The following is a 19,113-nucleotide window of genomic DNA, read 5'->3' as shown; positions in this document are numbered from 1 at the left end:
CCCCCCCCTCCACACACACACTCTTCATATTTACTCATAAATTCTCTGTCTGATACTATCTCTCTCACTCACACCTGAAGAAGAGGCTCCGAAAGCTTGTGTTTTCAAATGAACCTATTCGACTATAACTTGGTGTCGTATGATTTCTGAATTTGAACAAAAGCAGAGCCAGTAAAGACAGGGGAATCAAGGCTGAGGATAGCACAGCGAGGACAGCATCTCATCTGCCTATTGCTAGTCTTCGCTAGCACTATAGTACATTTCTGAATATCCCTGTCTGTGGAATCTACACTTCAACAAGAGTAAAGAGGTTTCAAAGCTGAACAGGAGGAGTTTCTTGTTTGAAGACTGTGACATATTAACCATCACTTCTTGGTAATGCACCAGGCAGCATTTTAAATCCTTACCTTCAGTGAGTCTTTCCACAACTGACAATGATTCGGAGAGTCGAACACAACTTGAGCCATCCTGAAAACAAAAAGTAGCATTAGAAGCTGGGATTTTCACAACTCAGTTCAGCAAATAAACATCAGCAACACAAAGACAGCTTGACTATCCCCTGACATGGAACCATCAATATATTCTCTTGTAATGCAAGCAACTGTGTACATATAGGGGACTCCAACCCAACTCCAGATTACCCAGCAATACACCTATGACAGTTTGCTAGCCTGCACCACCTTCCCCCGCTCCCGCGCGCGCACATGCACACGCACACGCACACAAACACAAACACCAGCACCCATCTTGCACTCTAACCTGTGAGGTGCCTGTAGCTTTGCTCAGTTGCTCCTGCAGCTGATAAATATGTTTCTCCACCTCTTGTAGATCTCGAAGTAGCTGCTGCGTTGGGTTTCTTGCATACTTCTCCTTAAGTTGCTGTTTTAGAAAGCATAAATAATACCTCAATCCAATAACTGGTTCAACACTGCAGCTGGACAAAACAGTCTCGGCTTCCTTCACCAACCAGAGCAGACGTTGAATTAGCCAAGTCTCCACCAAATTTCTGGCACATGCCAACACTCAGCCATAATTATCCAGAGCCAGCACAACATTTTCAATCACAGAAAGATAACAGAGCAATTGATATTGGAACTTACAGGAGTGTTTGATGGGGATAGTGTACAGAAAGCTTTACTCTGTTTCTAACTCCGTCCTGTTCTTGTCTGGGCAGTGTTCGATGAGAACAGTATGAAGCAGATTTACTCTATATCTGTGCTGTCCCTTGTTTGCGAATGTTCAATGGGGACAGTGTCAAGCGAGGTTTATAGTGTATCTAACCTCGTGCTGTCACTATCCTCAGAGTATCTGATGAGGTAAAGTATAGAGGTAAGCTTTACTCTGTATCTAACTCATGTTGTCCCTGTTCTGGGAGTGTTTGATGCTCATTTTTGGATCTGTGACCTTAGGTATTGGAAATATACTGTGACCCAAGTAGCTGGCTTGGTTACTAATTGTCTCATCTCATTTGATGGCTGGATTTTAAACTTTGATGCTGAGGTAAAACAAACAAGATCCCACAATTTTATGTAGTTTTCTATTAAACACTAGTCGTGACTTACTTGCAGCTGCCGTTTCTCAGTGCCCAGCATGTTTCTCAGGATTTCAACCTTTTGATTGTGTACAAGGGTGTCTTCCTATAGCGGGTGAAGGGGAAGAAGTCGGACTGTTACTGCTCGGCATTTGCTCCACTGAATTGATTAAAACCAGCTAAGTTGTTAGAAAGAAGCATCGCTGATCTCACAGACAGAACTGTGGAGATACTATAATATACATACATCAAATGCTCACCGAGAGGAAGAAATAGATTTTCATTTTGGCCTCTGCTGAAGCAATAGTTGGCTCCAGTGTGATTTGAGCAAGATGGCACACAGTTTACGTACAGCTCTATCCTGTTGCAGGAGGAGCTTAAGGCTCTGCTGTGACAGAGGTTCTTGCTTACATAGTGTGCATGTAGCACAATTCCTCAAATATCACCACTGAAGAAAGTAGCATTGAATCATTTCCAGCATCTCTCCATCCAGCGGCAGCCAACAGTTTCTCACTCTGCCCAGCAATAATACACAGCCACTCCCTCTCCCACTGGGGGCATTACCCTGACCCAGTGACGGCCTGTGACCAAACCCCTTTGCCCATCAACAACCTATGATCCTCCCATCTTCCCCACAACCCCCCTCCCACAGTGAGTAATATGGGGAGGTGTGACTGCTCTCCAGTGCTATTCTTTGGGATGTCAAGAACAAAGCCTAACTTACACAAGACTTGATCAGTGGATGCTGATCAGACAGAGCCCATTTCACACCACACTATACTCTGGGTGAACCTGAGGCCACGGGGAGTCCCATGTGAATCTCATGTACTTTTGGTCAACATCGATCCAAAACAAAACTCTACATACTTACCGCCACAGGCATGGGGCTAGTGATCCTGTCTGGGCAGCTGCTACTTGAAAGATGTGGGGAGAAGGTTGGATTTGGGGATATTGCTCCTTGTTGGCCAGGAAAGAAGAAAGCCCCAGGATCTCCATCGGTTGCAGTGAGTGGGATCTGCGGAGAGCCGGGCGGACGGCCCAGTACTGTAAGGGCCACATATGACCCAGCTAGTAACAGAAGACAAACAGAATATACATCATAAAATCCACCAGCTACTACCATTTTTGACCGAAATAAATTATCTGGTTATGATGACACTTATGATGATCTTGCTGTGTTGTCTACTGGCTGTCCTTTTGCTTCCTTTATTACAAAAAGAATTGCACTGTAAAAACACAACACCTCACTGGCTCTAAAACACATTTCAAGATAATTTTCTCATGGTATAAAATACAAGCTTTTTCTTTGCCCAATAATTAGTCAACCCTGAAAAAAAACATACAATTTAGCGAGAGTAGGCATTTGGCCTCTCCAGCACGCTCTGCCATTCAATAAGATCATGATGGAACTCTCCTGTTTAGATCCATAACTCACGACTCCCTTGTTCGTTGAAAATCTACCTCTGATTTTAAAATACTATGACCCCTATGACGTTCTCATCTCCAAGAGGAAACATTACTTTAGCATCAACATTGTCAAGTGCCTCAGAATCTTGTACATTTTAATAAGATTACCTCATCCCTCTAAAGTTAAATTGATACAGGTCCAGCCTATCCAAAATTTCCTCATATGATAATCCCTTAATGCCAGGAATCAGTCCAGTGAACGTTCCCTGAACTGCTTTTCTCGCATTTATATCCCTTCTCAAGTGAGGAGTTCAAAAGTGTACACAGTCCTCCAGCTGTCATCTTACCAAAGCCTTATACAACTGCAGCAAAACATTCCTACTTTTATATTCCATTCCCTTTGCAATAACCAATCGGAAAGATATGGCTATCCTAATCATAATGTGTCTGTTTACCAGGTTACGGTGATTCAAGTATCAGGACTTCTAGATTCCCCTTCTCTTGCATCTCTCTTACCATTCTAATAATATGCTATGTTTCCACTTTTTCTGTCATCACATTATTCTATACTACACACCATTTGCCAAAGAGGAAACAAGGGAGAAAATTACACTCAAATTTATTCAACTGTAGAATCCAGGAGGGCCAGCACCAAGAGAGCGCCGCGCCGCCGGAGGGCCAGCACCGAGAGAACACCATGTCAGAAGGTCAGTGCCAAGTGATTGCTGCATTGGTACAGTTGCCATGTTTCAGGTGAGATATCAAACTCCGACCATGTATTTATTCAGTTGAAAATTAACACTTCCAAAATCCTCTTCAAAGTGGAAAATGCATTGAAACAATTAAACATGCCGCTATTTTCCTGAGATTATGTCTACCTTTGCAAATCATTGAATATATATCCAGTAATATCAGATGAACAATGTGTTAGATGAATAAGGGTTGTTGGGAGCAGGGGGGTGGTGCTGGATGGCTGACAAATATCTCGCTACGTGTTACTGTGTGCATTGTGTGTCACTAAATCACAAAGGTCAGGATACCCAATGGCTACCACATTTTGCGGAGACATCACGTAGGCCAATTTTCACTCACATTTGATTAACCGGACTACCTCCACATGGTTCGAGTGCGTCACCAGTGATCCATTAACCTGCAGAAATAATAACTTTATTAAACTTTGCCAAGTATTTGCCAATACAATAGTGCAGGCAATATTGGTCTCAAAACACTGGTTTGTATTTACAAAGGAAAGATAAAAACCATCAAAACAGTTCTTCTCTCAACAAGAGTCTACAACTAATTAACCAATTCACTCACTCAGAGAAACCAAGGATCACCCAGGGTTCCTGATTCCTGGCAAAATACAGTGGATGCTAGAAATACTACATAAAAACAGAAAATGCTGGTAACATTCAGAAGGACAACTTGAAAGTTAACACTGTTCTCTCTCCAGGCACATGGCCAGAGCTGCTGACTATATCCAGAATATTCTGTCTTAATTCTGGCTCCTTACTGGAAAATGCCTCAATGTGCTCAATTTGCAATAGCAGGGTCAAATGTGGCTGTGATGACTCCTAGGAATAGCCTATTGACACTCATTGTCCTGGCTCATGAACAGATCTAACCCAAAACTAAATTGAGGGAATAAAACAATTACAAACTACTGACATTTCAAAAAAAAAAAACAAGTGGGCACATAAGAGTGATCGAAAACAAGAGGAAGAGAGATTTGTACCAGCACATAGGGTAAGGGCTTGGAAAACTTCAACATTTTACTTGGGATTTTAGAAAGCCTTTGACAAAGTTTCACATGAAAAAGTTCTAATTAACTGAAAGTGAGTACTTGGTGCTCAAAGGAGTCAGATATTTACACAAGTATTTGAACTGATCGTGTTAAAATTCCATTCCAGATGAGATAATGTGGGCCAAAAATATGTGGCCAAAACACAAAATTGTACAACAGCAAGATACTGAGACCTATCTACTAGGAACTCAAACCACATAGCTAATATATTAAGATGGATGACATGCCTCACCTTAATGATTCTATCTCCCTGCTGCACACCTGCACGAACAGCTGCCCCATCTGTCAGAGAAATACATGGAGAATTAAAACGGAACCAGCACACATTGACCAGCAATCCTGCTTCACACTGAACACATTTCAGAAAGTTGGGTACAGTTTACTGAAGTTTCCAAATGCATCTGCACAGATTAGAGAAGGAACATTCAAATTAGGCAGAAAATTGCCTCCCAATAAAACAGCAGAAAGTTTTGTGAAGTGTGCAGTTGGTACAGAATTACCCTCTTTGACGGATTGGACAAATACAGGATTATCGCCACTGACTGTCAGGCCAAATCCATTCTCATCTCTCTGGATTATGACACAGCGTTGAACCAGACCTGGATAAAATGAAACAGCAGAAGTCAGTGAGTAACTTCCTTAAGCACTATCACTCAAAGCAAAGAAATCTGACCTGGGGGCTGGTGTCATGGTCCCAAAACTTCAAAACAATCAATCATAGCAGAGGAACGGACATCCCTCCCAAACTATCCCATCTAACCTCATGAGAGATGCACAGTTACCCTCAGCGCACACAATATGCCTCATTAAGAATGCATGAACTGGCAGCTGGCCCTGCTCTGCCATTCAATCAAATCACAGTTCATTATCTACCTCTATCCCATCCTCCTACAATATCTCTTTTATTCAAAATCCGACTACCCTCACTTGAATATGCTCAATGTGGTGAAGATCCACAGATCTAAAGAGTACAGAAATACAAAGATCCACAATCCTTTCAATGAAGAATTTTCTTTTCTTGAGTTCTCAATGTCCTTATTCTAAGACAATGACAGCCTGCTCAAGATTCCCCAATTGTAGAAACCCCGCTTTGCAACCGTCCTTTGGGAGACAGTTAGTTCAACAATTCAACCTCTACTCAACGTTTGTTGACTTGATCATGTTTCAGATAGTAACATCCCAGCCTGAGAAGTTGGCAGACCTTACAGTATTTAATATTTTTGGAATGGGCGAGAAACAGACTAAGTTTAGTTAGTAACAGTTGGCAAAGCAAATTTGCTCTCATCCTACACAATGAACTGGAATGAAGAAGAGATTCAGCCCCTTTCATGACTCCTACCTCAGCACCACCAAATTTGCTTTATTAAAGCAAGAAGAATGTAAAACGATGTGCTGTGATTCTGTAAATGCTCAATCTCCATACACATCTCACCACTATTCAGCAATAGATCAGTTGCTATCTGAACCCAGAGCCCCAAGAACAGAATCCATTCAATTTATGCATCAATGGCTGGTTCTCTGAAGAGATATCCATCATGTGGGTGCCCTGCAGACAGTAAACCACCAGAGATGAGGAAAGAGTATTAGCAGTACATATACACTGACTAAAGAATTATCAAATCCCTCAAGTATCAACTATCACCATGACTGGGGGCAGTTCACTGAGAAATAGCGATACAGACCAGAAACTTTGCACATTTCTGCAAAATGTAGGACGATTCATAGGGGAGGAGCAAGGGAGGGCACAGTAATGTTCAGCAACTCACTGCTCCCAAAATCCAGTGACAGCATAGCTATACCTGAATCCAAAGCTGACCATTCAAGTACCTTCTAGGTGCATCTTCCAATAAAACCATTAAGGTGTCTCATTCTTTGAGAACAGTGCCAATGATGTGCACTTGGGAGTTGCATATTTTGCCACAATCAAACTGCTCACTTTGGGTCCAATGGTGCAGTAGTAGTTATATTTCTGAGCCACGAGGTCAGGTTCAAGTCCCACCTGTTACAGAGATGTGTTATAATATGTCGAAACATTGTTTAAAAATACCTTTTCAAACTGCTCAGTAGTGGATGACTAGTCTCCAATTGTTGAAATATTGGTGCAGAAAATAGGCTCTTGCTTTCAGTTGTGTCTTACCTGTTGGGTCAAACTCGTATAGAGGAGATTTCTCAGAGTTCTTTTTGTCATGCTTCTTATCAGGCGAGAGATCCTTGTTCAGTATGCTTCCTTGCCTGTGACAAAACAGCTCCGTCATGACAATCAGATCACAACACAACTAGCACCTACTTGTGGACATTATTCAAATTGCACCCCCACTGCAGCTTCTCTCGCACTGTGCAAACTGCACAGCCTCTGTTTGTAACGTGAAATTATCTGTGCTGTAACACTAATCTTTGGCCTTATCTGCAATTCCATAACTGCCCCATAATTAGTTAATAACATGTCAATCTCATATTAAAAATTAAAGACAGAGCAATTAGAGTCCTCTGGAGGGCAAAATTCCAATGGTTCACAACCTTGAATGAAGACACTTGGCCTTCAGTACTAAACAGAGACAAACTAGGAGTAGGCCATTCAGCCCCTCAAACCTGTTCCACCATTCAAAAGATAATAGTCGATCTAATTGCCCCCTCAACTCTATTTCTGACTAATCCTAACAACCTCGTTGTTAGAACAGAACCTATTGACCGCAGTCTTAAAAATATTCAATGATCCTGCCTCCTGCACGGTGGGGAAGTTTCACAAGGTCTCAACCCTTAGGAGAAATGTCTAATCTCCATTTTTAATAGGAGGCTGATTATTTTTAAAACTTTGTCCCCTACCTCTAGTCTCAGCCATAAGGGAAAACTCCTTTTAGCATCCAGCCTTGAAGTCCCATTACAATCATATATATTTCAATAAAAACCCCACTGTCATTCTTTTAGACTCCAGAGAATACAGTTTCATTCTAAACAATCCCTCCACACAGGATAATGCCCTCATCCCAGGAATCAGTCCCATAAATCACTATTGCTCCCAACTAACACATGTATATCCTTCTTCAGATAAATGAGATCATTGCTGCAAACTGTATTCACAGCATCTCACCGAACTTTAATAAAATCTCAGCAAAGCTTTCTTAGTTTTGCACATCAACCCCGTTGAAATAAAGTTTAATTTATGATTTGTTGGTCCAATGCCTTACTGTATCTGTGATTGTTACATAGGGGTTTCTTAGTCTCTACATATACCAACATTTACTAGCCTCTCAACATTTAAAAATTATACGGCTTTGGTGCTGTGCCCACCAAAGTAGAAAGCTTCACATTTCCCCTCACTACACACAATTTGTCACATTCTTCTACACTCTACTTGCTTATATCCCAGTCTCTCACAGCGTCCTCTTCGCAGCTTGTTCTCCCACTTAACATGGCTTTATCAGTAAAGCTGTATACATTACATTCACTCCTCTAACCTAATTCATTAAAATATATTGTAAATAGCTGTGACTCTGCTAGCTCAAAGTCAACAAAAAGCTAATGGAACACAGTACAGCACAAACATAGAAAATAGGTGCAGGAGTAGGCCATTTGGCCCTTCATAGAATCATAAAAATGCTACAGTGTAGAAGGAGGCGATTCTGCCCATCGAGTCCACACCGACCCTCCAAGCAGCATCCCACCCAGACCCACCCCCTACACCAGCCCTATATTTCCCACCCTAGACACTATTGGCAACTTAGCACAGCCAGGCAGCACGGTGGCTCAGTGGTTAGCACTGCTGCCTCACAGCGCCAGGGACCCGGGTTCGATTCCACCCTCGGGCAACTGTCTGTGTGGAGTTTGCACATTCTCCCCATGTCTGTGTGGGTTTTCTCCAGGTACTCTGGACTGTGGGAGGAAACCATTTGGTGGACTGGCCATGTTAAATTACCCGTAGTGTTCAGGGATGTGCAGCTTAAGTGGGTTATAGGAGGATGGGTCTGGGTGGGATGCTCCAAGGGTTGGTGTGGACTTATTGGGCCGAAGGGCCTGTTTCCACACTGTAGGGATTCTATGATCTATGATCAATCCACCTAACCTGCACATCTTTGTGAACATGGCTGATTGTGCAATATCAGTACCCCGTTCCTGCCCTCTCCCCATACCCTTTGATCCCTTTAGCCACAAAGGGCTGTGTACAGCTCCCTCTTGAATATATTTAGTGAACTGGCCTCCACAGCTTCCTGTGGGAGAGAATTCCACAGGTTCACAACTCTCCAAGTGAAGAAATTCTTCCTCATCTCAGTCCTGAATGGCTTACCCCTTAGACTTAGACTGTGACCCCCAACACTGGGAACATTCTTCCCACATCTAGCCTGTGCAATCCCATCAGGATTTTATATGTTTATGAGATTCATCCCTCATTCTTCTAAATTCCAGTGAATACAAGCCCAATTGAGCCAGTCTTTCCTCATACGTCAGTCCTGCCACCCTGGGAATCAGTTTGATGAACCTTTGCCAGACTCCCTCGATAGCAAGAATGTCCTTCCTCAGTCTAGGAGACCAAAACTGCACACAGTACTCAAGGTCTGGTCTCACCAAGACCCTGTATAACTGCAGCAAGACATCCTTATTCCAACACTCAAATCCTCTTGTTATGAAGGTCAACATGCCATTAGCTTTCCTCACTGCCTGCTACACCCACATGCCAACCTTCAGCAACTGGTCCACCATGACACCCAGGTCTCATTGCACCTCACCTTTTCCTTTTCTTCTCTTTATTCTTAATGGGATGAGGGCATTGCTGACCAGGCAGCATTTATTGCGCATTCCTAATTGCCCAGAGGGCAGTTCAGAGTCAACTACATTGCTGTGGGTCTGCAGTCACACGTAGGCCAGACCAGGTGAGGATGGCAATTTCCTTCCCTAAAGGACATTAGTGAACCAGATGGGTTTTTCCAACAATTAACAATGGATTCATGGTCATCATTAGATTCTTAATTCCAGATATTTTATTGAATTCAAATTCCACCATCTGCCGTGGTGGGATTCGAACCTGGGTCCCCAGAACATTACTGGGTCTCTGGATTAACAGGCCAGTGATAATACCACTAGGCCATCGCCTCCCCTTAACTGCCACCATTCAGATAATAGTCTGCCTTCCTGTTTTTGTGACCAAAGTGAATAACCTCACATTTATCCACATTATACTGCATTGCCAGGTACTTGTCCACTCAGCCAGTCTGTCCCAGTCACCCTGCAGCTTCTTAGCATCCTCCTTACAGAACACACTGCCACCCAACTTAGTGTCATCTGCAAATTTGGAGATATTGCATTCAATTCCTTCATCCAAATTGGTAATGTCTATTGTGAACAGCTGGGGTCCCAACACTGAACCCTGCAGCACTCCATTTGTCGCTGCCTACCACTCTGAAAAGGACCCATTTATTCCAAATCTCTGCTTCCTGTCTGCCAACCAGCTCTCTATCCAAGTCAATACATTACCTCTGATACCATGTGCTTTAACTTTCCTTACTAATCTCGTGTGGAACCTTGTCAAAAGCCTTTTTAAAGTCCAGATACACAACTTCTACTGGTTCACCATTATCTATTCTACTGGTCAAATCCTCAAAAAATTCCAGAAGATTTGCCAAGCATAATTTCCCTTTAGTGAATCCATGCTGACTAGGACCAATTCTATCACTGCTTTCCAAATGCTCAGTTATTACATCTTTAATGATTGACTCCAGCATTTTCCCCAACACCGATATCAGGCTAACTGGCCTATAATTCCCCATTTTCTCTCTCTCTCTCCTGTTTCAAACAGTGGAGTTACATTAGCTACCCTCCAGTCCACTGGAACTCTTCCAGAGTCTACAGAATGCTGGAAAATGATCACCAACACATCCAATATTTCTAGGGCCACTTCCTTAAGTACTCTGGGATGCAGAGTATCAGACCCTGGGGACTTAACAGGTTTTAATCCCATCAATTTCGTCCATACCATTTCCTGACAAATGAGGATTTCCTTCAGTTCCTTCCTCATGTTTGACCCTCTGTCCCCTACCATCTCTTGAAGATTATTTGTGTCCTCCTTTGTGAAGACAGATTCAAAATATTTGTTCAATTGGTCCGCCACCTCTTTGCTGCCCATTAAGAATTTATCATAAGACACAGGAGCAGAAATTAGGCCGTTCGGCCCATCAAAACTGCTCCACCATTCAGTCATGGCTGATAAGTTTCTCAACCCCATTCTCCGGCCTTCTCCCTGTAACCTTTGATTCCCTTTGACAATCAAGAACCTATCGATCTCTGTCTTAAGTATACTCGATGACCTGGTCTCCACAGCTTTCTCTGGCAATGAATTCGACAGATTCACCACACTCTGGCTGAAGAATTTTCTGCTCATCTCTGTTCTAAAGGGTCTTCCCTTTACTCTAAAGCTGTGCCCTTGGGTCCTAGTCTCTCCTGCTATTGGAAACATATTATCAACGTCAGGCCATTCAGTACTCTGTATGTTTCAATTAGATCCCCTCATATCCTTCTAAACTCCATCGAGTATTGACCTAGAGTCCTCAAACATTCTTCATATGTTAAGCCTTATTCCTGGGATCCTTCTTGTAAACCTGCTCTGGACCCCCTCCAGGGCCAGTACATCCTTCCTAAGGTATGGAGTCCAAAATTGCTCACAATACTCTAAATGTTGTCTGACCAGAGCTTTATAAAACCTCAGAAGCACATCCTTGCTTTTATATTCTAGTCCTCTCAAAATAAATGCCATCATCGTATTTGCTTTCCTAACTACCAACTCAACCTGCAGATTTACCCTAAGAGAATCCTGGACTAGGACTCCCAAGTCCCTTTGCACTTCAGATTTCTGAATTTTCTCGCCATTTAGAAAACAGTCTATGCCTTTATTCTTCCTACCGAAGTGCATGACCTCATACTTTCCCAAGTTATATTCCATTCATCTGGACCTTTGGCCCATCATATCTGTGCTGATCATGATGCCATTCTAAACTGATCACATCTGCCTGCAAATCATCCATATCCCTCTATACCCTGCCTGGTCATGTGTCCATCTAAATGTTGCTACCATAGTTCCTTCTACCACCTCCCCGGCAATGTGTTCCAACACCTTCTGTGTAAAAGATTTCACCTCGCACATCTCCTTTAAACTTTCCCCTTCTCACCTTAAACCTATGCCCTCAGTATTTGACATTGCCACCCTGGGGAAAAAGACTTTGACTATCCACCCTATTGACACCCCTCACAAATTTTTATACACTTCCATCAGGTCACTCCTTAGTCTCTGAAACTCTAGCAAAAACAATCTTAAGTTTGTCCAACCTCTCCCAATTGCTAATGCACTCCATTCCAGGCAACATCCTAGCAAACCTTTTTTGTACCCTTTCCAAAGCCTCCAAATCCTTCCTGTAGGGCAGTGACCAGAACTGTGAACAAAACTCCAAATGTGGCCTAACTAAAGTCTTATTCAGCTGCAACATGACTTGCCAAATTTTATACTCAAATGCCCCAACCAATGAAGGCAAGCATGCCATTCACCTGCTTTACCACCTTATCCACTTGTGTTGCTACTTTCAGGCAGCTATGGATTCGCACCCAAAGATCCCTCTGTATATCAATGCACCTAAAGGTCCTGCTATTTACCATATACTTGCCACTTGTATTTGACCTTCCAAAACGCATCACATCACACTTGTCCAGATTAAGCTCCATCTACCATTTCTCCACCCAACTTTCTAACTGATCATATAGCTATCATTTATCCTGCTTTAACCTGTGATAGCTTTCCTCACTATCAACAACGCCACCAATTTTTATGTTGTGTGCTAACTTACTAATCAGACCAACTACATTTTCATCCAAAGAGGTCCAGCACTGATCCTTGCAGAACACCACTGATCACAAATCTCTAGTCAGAAAAACACTCCTCCACAACTACCCTCTGTCTTCTATGAACAAGCCAATTTTGTATCTAACTTACCAACTGACCATGGCTTCCATGTGACTTAATCTTTTGGACCAGCCCACCATGAAGGGATAGTGGGAAGATGTTAGCCTTACAGGGGATCACAATTAAAAGGGGGAATTATACTCTCATCAGACTCCAATCTAGAGTAATGGGCTTTAGTTCTGGGCACTGCACCTCGGGAAGGAGACATTGGCCTTGGACAGCATGCAGCACAAACTCACTGGAATAGCATCATTGCTTAAAGGGACAAATTATGAGAACAGATCACAGGAACTAGGTTTCTTTCCTGAAGTGTTGAACATTATGGGTTACTGAATCAAAGTTTTTGACATAAATATTCAATAGGAAAGATGGAGAAAAACAGTTTCCTCTGATGGGGATAATCCAAGACAAAGGACTTAACTGTGGAATTACAGCGAGGCAGTTAAGGGAGATATTCCTTCATTCAAAGGGAAGTGGAAATCTGGAGTTCCCAAACTACAAAAGCCAGGGGATCTAAGGGAACAACTGGCACTATGATGACTGAGACGAATAGATTTTTGTTGGGTCAAATAATCTGAAAGAATATTGGAGCAGAAGGTGAATGGCCCCTGCACCTGAGCTCTTCTGCATTGCTTGAAAGCTTTAGAATTTTGGTCAATCTCACTTTGATGTGGAGGCAGGAGAGGAAGATTCATTAGATTGCACAAGGCATTCCTCCCAGGAAGCAACCATGAGAAGCTGATTAAATTGGATCAATATTTTCTTGAGTTTAGGAAAATGAGAAAATTTCATTGAAACATTCAAGGTTCTCAATGAGTTTAACAGGGTTAACACTTAGAAGTCACTTCTCCTGACTGGTGAATGTAGAACACAGGGGACAAAGATTGAGATAGGGAGAAACTTCTTCAAAAAAAGGTTGCGAATCTTTGGAATTCTCGAGGCCAGAAAATTGTAAGTGTTCCTGGTTGAAAATACTTATGGCTGAGATAGAATGGTTTTGGTCTTCAAGGGAATTAAGGGGTGCAGAAATGGGTGAGAAAACTGGATATGCAGACACAGATCAGCCACGATTGTATCGAATGGCAGTGCCAGCTCAACAAGATGCATAGTGTATGCCTGATCCTATTTCTTACAGTTTGCATTCATCCTTTTGCTACAGTATTCTGATTCCCAATAACTGCAAAAATATTAAGACTGGCACAGCGTCACACTCCAAGCAGCTTCATTTCTTGGATACAGATATCATCACTAATGTCGTAAATTACAACATAAATTGGTAAAAATACTTCAACCTCATTTGAACTACTCAAAATGAACACCACGTCACTTAAATATTTCTTTAACTTCTCTAAAAGCCCCAGCATCTCTGCAGTCTTCTCAAACAGTCTTCTCATATCTGGGGTTATGTCAATGAATCTTTCACTTTCTCCGAAAACACAAAAAAAAGACATTGCTAATGTGGCCGAATGATTTGCACAGGATGCAAGGTGGTCTGGGAAGGTACAGGGACCAGCAATGTGGACAAAAATCTAATTAGATCGACACTTTTAATTTCTCAACTGGCTCTTGGATATTCCAAGACATCTAATCACGTTCATCCATCGTATTGAGAGCTCTTACCTGGGAAGTCTTCTGATGGGAAACCTGGAATGAAAGAAAGCAGCTCAGGTTAGACAAGCCAGCACTGACCATGCAGCAATTTACCCAACCCCATTTAGTGATGATCATGCAATAAGACAGCACAAAGGGCTCCCCCTTGGTTACCTAACCCATGCTTGCCCTTTCAAAGAATTAGCAATTCATCCCATATCCCAGCAACTTTTTCTTTTTCAAGTATTTATCAAAGTTCTTCTGAAGGGAGATTAATCAATCTGCTTTCAGCAGTCAGTGAAGCAGTACTTTACAGATTTCAACAATCGACTCCATTTTAAAATAAAAACTTCATCTCCCACTCAGATTTGTTTGCTGATTACCTTAAATCTGTGTCCCTGAGGTTACCAACACTCTTGTCACTGGAACATTTTATTTTTGCATATTTGTTCAGGGGATGGGGCATCACTGGTTGGGCAAGCACTTATTGCCCAAAACCAGTTGCCCCGGAGAAGCTGGGAGTTTGAGAACTGCCAGGTCATAATTCTGAAGTCAATATGATGTCAGGACACCCACAATGCTGTTAGGAAATAAGCTTCAGGATTTTGACCCAGTGATAGTAAAGGAATGGCAGATATTGCTCCAAGCAAACAATTAAACTGGAGAAAACAGCTCCACAAATATCCACAACCTAAATAACTATGTGCAGTTTTGGTCATTTTATCTGAGAAAGGATGTTCTGGCTATGGAAGGAAGCAATGAAGGTTTACCAGACTAATTCCTGGGATGGCAGGATCGACATACTAAGTGAAACTGGACTAGATAATATTCACTGAAGTTTAAAAGAATGGGGAGGGAGTACTCACAAAAACCTATGAAAATCTAACAAGATTGGACAGGATGAATGCAGGATGGATATTCCCAATGACCAGGGAGTCCAGAATCAGGGGTCACAACTTAAGGATATGGGATAGGCCATTTAGGACTGAGATGATTTTCACCCAGAGAGCAGTGAGCCTGTGTAATTCTCTTAGATACGATTCTTAGGGCTAAAGGGGCCAAACGGTTTGGGAAGAAAGTAGAAACAGGGTACTGAGTTGGATGATCAGCCCTGATCATAATGAATGGTGCAGCAGACTCAAAGGGCTGAATGGTCTCCTCCTGCTCTTTTTTTTTGTTCCTAAAGTAGGGAGTCCGCACATCAGGACAAGAGAGAAGGCCAAAGCATCTACAACAAACACCAACCAGAATGTCAAGTGAATGATCCATCTCAGCTTCCTCCACAGGCCAGCCTTCAGTCAATTCACTTCACGCCATGTGATATCAAGAAATGGTTGGGGGCACAGGATACTGTAAAGGCTAGGCACCCTGAAGACATTCTGGCAACAGTATTGAAGACTTGCAAAATTTGCTGCACCCCTAGCCAAGCTGTTCCAGTACAGCTACAACGATGGCATTGACCCCACAATATGGACAATTGCCCAGGTATGTCCTGTACACAAAAAGCAGGACAATCCAACCTGGCCAACTACCGCCCCATCAGTCTACTCTTGATCATCATTAAAGTGATGGAAGGCGTCATCAAGCAGCACCTGCTCACTAACACCCTGTTTGGGTTCCATCAGGGCCACTCAGCTCCTGACCTCATTACAGCCTTGGTTCAAACATGGATAAAAGAGCTAAATTCCAGAGGTGAGGTGACAGTGACTGCCCTGGAGATTAAGGCTGCATTTGATCAAGTAGCTGACCCTCACTGTAAATACTATTACACAGTTGCTGGGTCCAGCAGCATGTTGAAGCATACCTTGCAAACGAGCTGGAGCTGAAGGCTTTTGTACAAAAGCAGCTTTGATTGGTAACAAACCACTGATTTATCTGCAGACTAGTGATCAGTTACCAAGACTAAGGCCTCATGCCTGACAACAACTATGTGATTGGTTCTCAGGGTAGCTGAACAGATTGGGGCTGTGAAGAAGATACAGACAAATAATCAATGACGTCCACCACTCTCTGTTCTGTACAGTACAAGCTACTTTAAGACTGAAGAAAACCTATTTATTTTCCCTCCAGCAGCTGAAGTAAGCACTGCTTTTTAATTAATGAGTCAGAGATTGTTTAAAAGTGTGAACCAGCCCTCTGTACCTCCTGAAAACCGGTGAAAACATCCAGAGAAGAAGTACCAAGAATCTGTTCTAAACAGCATATGAATCATTACAGCAGACCCTGTGGAGAGACCCCACGGAATTGCTTTCCCAGTTTTCCCTCTGCCCATAACACCCATGTTTATTTTTCCACTGTCCATGTGTGCGTGTGTATTGGCAACTCTACAAGAGGGTTAGAGTTTTAATTAGTAGACTCATACATCAACGGTTCATAATTGTTTATCTGTAGCTAGAATCTATATTTGTAATAAATCGTCATTCTTGTTAGGAACAGAAATCTGGTACATGCGTTGTCACCTGGGTCTAAAAGACAGGGAAATCAGAAATATCGCGTACTTTCTAAAATCTTCAACTTCGTGATGACTCGGGGAATAGCAGGGCTAGATTTCCAGTACATTACCCCAGTGAGGTGTAGCAAGCTCAAGAAAACCATGCAACTGGGTCCTTATTTCTTACAGTAAAAAATAGTTGACTATGTTTTTAATTAAAAACATGTAGCCTCATATTAAAAAGAACTTAAACTGTTGCTCTGACCAACTGAAGATATGGAAAGCTGATTCATCCCCTTCTCCCCTTGTGTAACAGTTTTCTAGCATCTTACTCCGGTGAGGTGTAACAGTGCAGATACTTTAGCCTTGTCTTTTACACTGATGCGCTGGCCTACACACTGTACCCTCAGCACTGAGGATGGAGATAACTGTGGAACCTCCTCCACCTGTTTGTTGTTTACGTACCCACCAACTTTCACAACTGAATGTGGCAGGACTACATAGCCCTGTATATCACTTCATAAAAACCGAAAGAACTTCAGATGCTGTAAATCAGGAACAAAAAAAAAAAGTTGCTGGAAAAGCTCAGCAGGTCTGGCAGCGCCTGCGAAGGAAAAAACAGTTAACGTTTCGGGTCTGGTGACCCTTCCTCAGAACATATCACTTGCTGCTTATGCTGGTTGGTACACTAGTAGTCCTGTGTGGTAGCTTCACCAGGTTGACACATCATTCTGCACTTTCCATTGAATCAGAGTTGAATGCCTAGTTTGATGGTATTTGTAAGTGTGGGAATATGCCAGGCCATGAACTCTCAGATTGCGCTGAGTGCGATTCTGCTGTTGCTAATCGTCCTCAGTGCCTCATGGATGCCCAATCAACTTAATAGACCTCTTTGAAGATTGTCCCACTTAGCATAGTGGCAGTGCCATATAATGTGTTGCAGGGTACCTTCAGTGTGAGGATGGGGCTCAACTAGTGTGCTACGGTCACTCCTACCAATACTGTCATGGATGGACACATCTGCAATTGACAGATAGGTGAGTACAAGATCAAATGGTTTTTCCCTCTTGCTGGTTCCCTTACCATTTGCCCAGTAGATAGATCCTCTACTCAGTTGACCAACTCACTCAGTAGTGGTGCTACTGACATGCTTTTGGTAATGATGTTGAGTCTCCCACCCACAGTAGTTCTGTACCATGCCATCTTCAGCGAGCAAAATGGTGAGTATTGATTCATCAGCCGTGAAGGGATAGTGAGTGGTAATCTGCAGTAAGCTTCCTTGTCCTTGTCGGAGTTGACATCATGAGACTTCATCGCACCCAGAATCAATGCTGAGGACTCCTGGGGAAATTCCCTCCCAACTGTGTACTAATGTATCACCATTCTAGTGGGCCTACCTTCCCAGTGGGATGTTTAATGAGACAGTGTGTAAGGTATGATTCCGTGAGCATGACAATGTCAGGCTGCTGCTTGACTAGTGTGAGAGATAGCTCTCCCAATTGTGACACAATCCCGAGATGTCAGTAAGGAGGATGCTGCAGCGTTGACTGGACTGTTTTAACTGTTGTCATTTCTGGTAACTAGCTTGATTTCATTCCTTTCTTTAAATTTTGCAATGTTTCAATACAATGAAGTGACTTGCTGGGACACATTAGAGGGTTAAGAGTCAGCCACATCTTTGTGGGTGTGCAGTCACATGTAGGTTACATCAGCTAAGAACAGTAGATCTCCTTCTCGAAATTATGAGTGAACCAGACGAGTTTTTACAACAACCAAAGGTGCTACATGGTCACCGTTAGACTAGTCTATCATTCCAGATTTTTATTAAATCCAGCTTCACCATTTGCCCTGGGATTCGAACCTAAGCCCCACAGACATTAGGCTTGGGCTCTGGATTACTAGTTCAGTGTCATTACCACTATGCTATTATCTCCCCCAAAACATTTTACCAAACTGTTCATGATTTTGGACATCTTGGTTAAAATCTCCCTGTAACTTCCTCTGCTCTAAGAACAATTTCAGCTTCTCTAGCCTGTCCACATTCACTAAAGTCCCTCAATCTTGATCCCACTCAAGCAAATCACAAAGCATGTCTACTGAAATTATTCCAGCTGCTAAAAATTCAGTCAGGTGCGTAAATGTTTTTATTTCTATCAATATCCATAATGATCCCATGCGTTTTTTTTTAATGGTCTCAATCTTGCCACTTTCAAAGATTTTTGTATCTATGTTCTAAGGATCTCTGATTCTGGGCTGCCTTCAAAATTGTTTTTAATGAGTGAAGCTGTACTGCAGACAAAGTTATTGTATGGGGGACTGTAAACCAGTAAGTCAATGTTTATGTGAGATCCTGTACCCCAGTGAGAGCGATCCAGCGCGAGACAGCGAGCGATCCAGCGCGAGACAGCGAG

The 19,113-nt window shown here is 42.6% G+C and overlaps 1 protein-coding gene across 1 annotated transcript in view; it reads right to left on the bottom strand.

The window, feature by feature from the left end:
* LOC109910615 (rho guanine nucleotide exchange factor 12) overlaps nucleotides 1–19,113 on the bottom strand; it is a 127,213-nt gene that overhangs the window by 87,565 nt on the left and 20,535 nt on the right. Inside the window, exons 2-10 of the mRNA XM_048615346.1 lie at nucleotides 14,302–14,325; nucleotides 6,880–6,974; nucleotides 5,243–5,341; nucleotides 4,975–5,024; nucleotides 4,031–4,088; nucleotides 2,403–2,599; nucleotides 1,563–1,637; nucleotides 760–879; nucleotides 408–468 (exon numbers count right to left, since the gene is read on the bottom strand). Of these exons, the coding sequence (XP_048471303.1) occupies nucleotides 408–468; nucleotides 760–879; nucleotides 1,563–1,637; nucleotides 2,403–2,599; nucleotides 4,031–4,088; nucleotides 4,975–5,024; nucleotides 5,243–5,341; nucleotides 6,880–6,974; nucleotides 14,302–14,325 (779 nt within the window). The remainder of the gene's footprint in view (nucleotides 1–407; nucleotides 469–759; nucleotides 880–1,562; nucleotides 1,638–2,402; nucleotides 2,600–4,030; nucleotides 4,089–4,974; nucleotides 5,025–5,242; nucleotides 5,342–6,879; nucleotides 6,975–14,301; nucleotides 14,326–19,113) is intronic.

This window comes from Rhincodon typus, chromosome 32 (assembly GCF_021869965.1).
Source record: "Rhincodon typus isolate 14 chromosome 32, sRhiTyp1.1, whole genome shotgun sequence".
NCBI classification, from domain to species: Eukaryota; Metazoa; Chordata; class Chondrichthyes; order Orectolobiformes; family Rhincodontidae; genus Rhincodon; species Rhincodon typus.
This window is presented reverse-complemented; position numbering and strand designations above follow the sequence as displayed.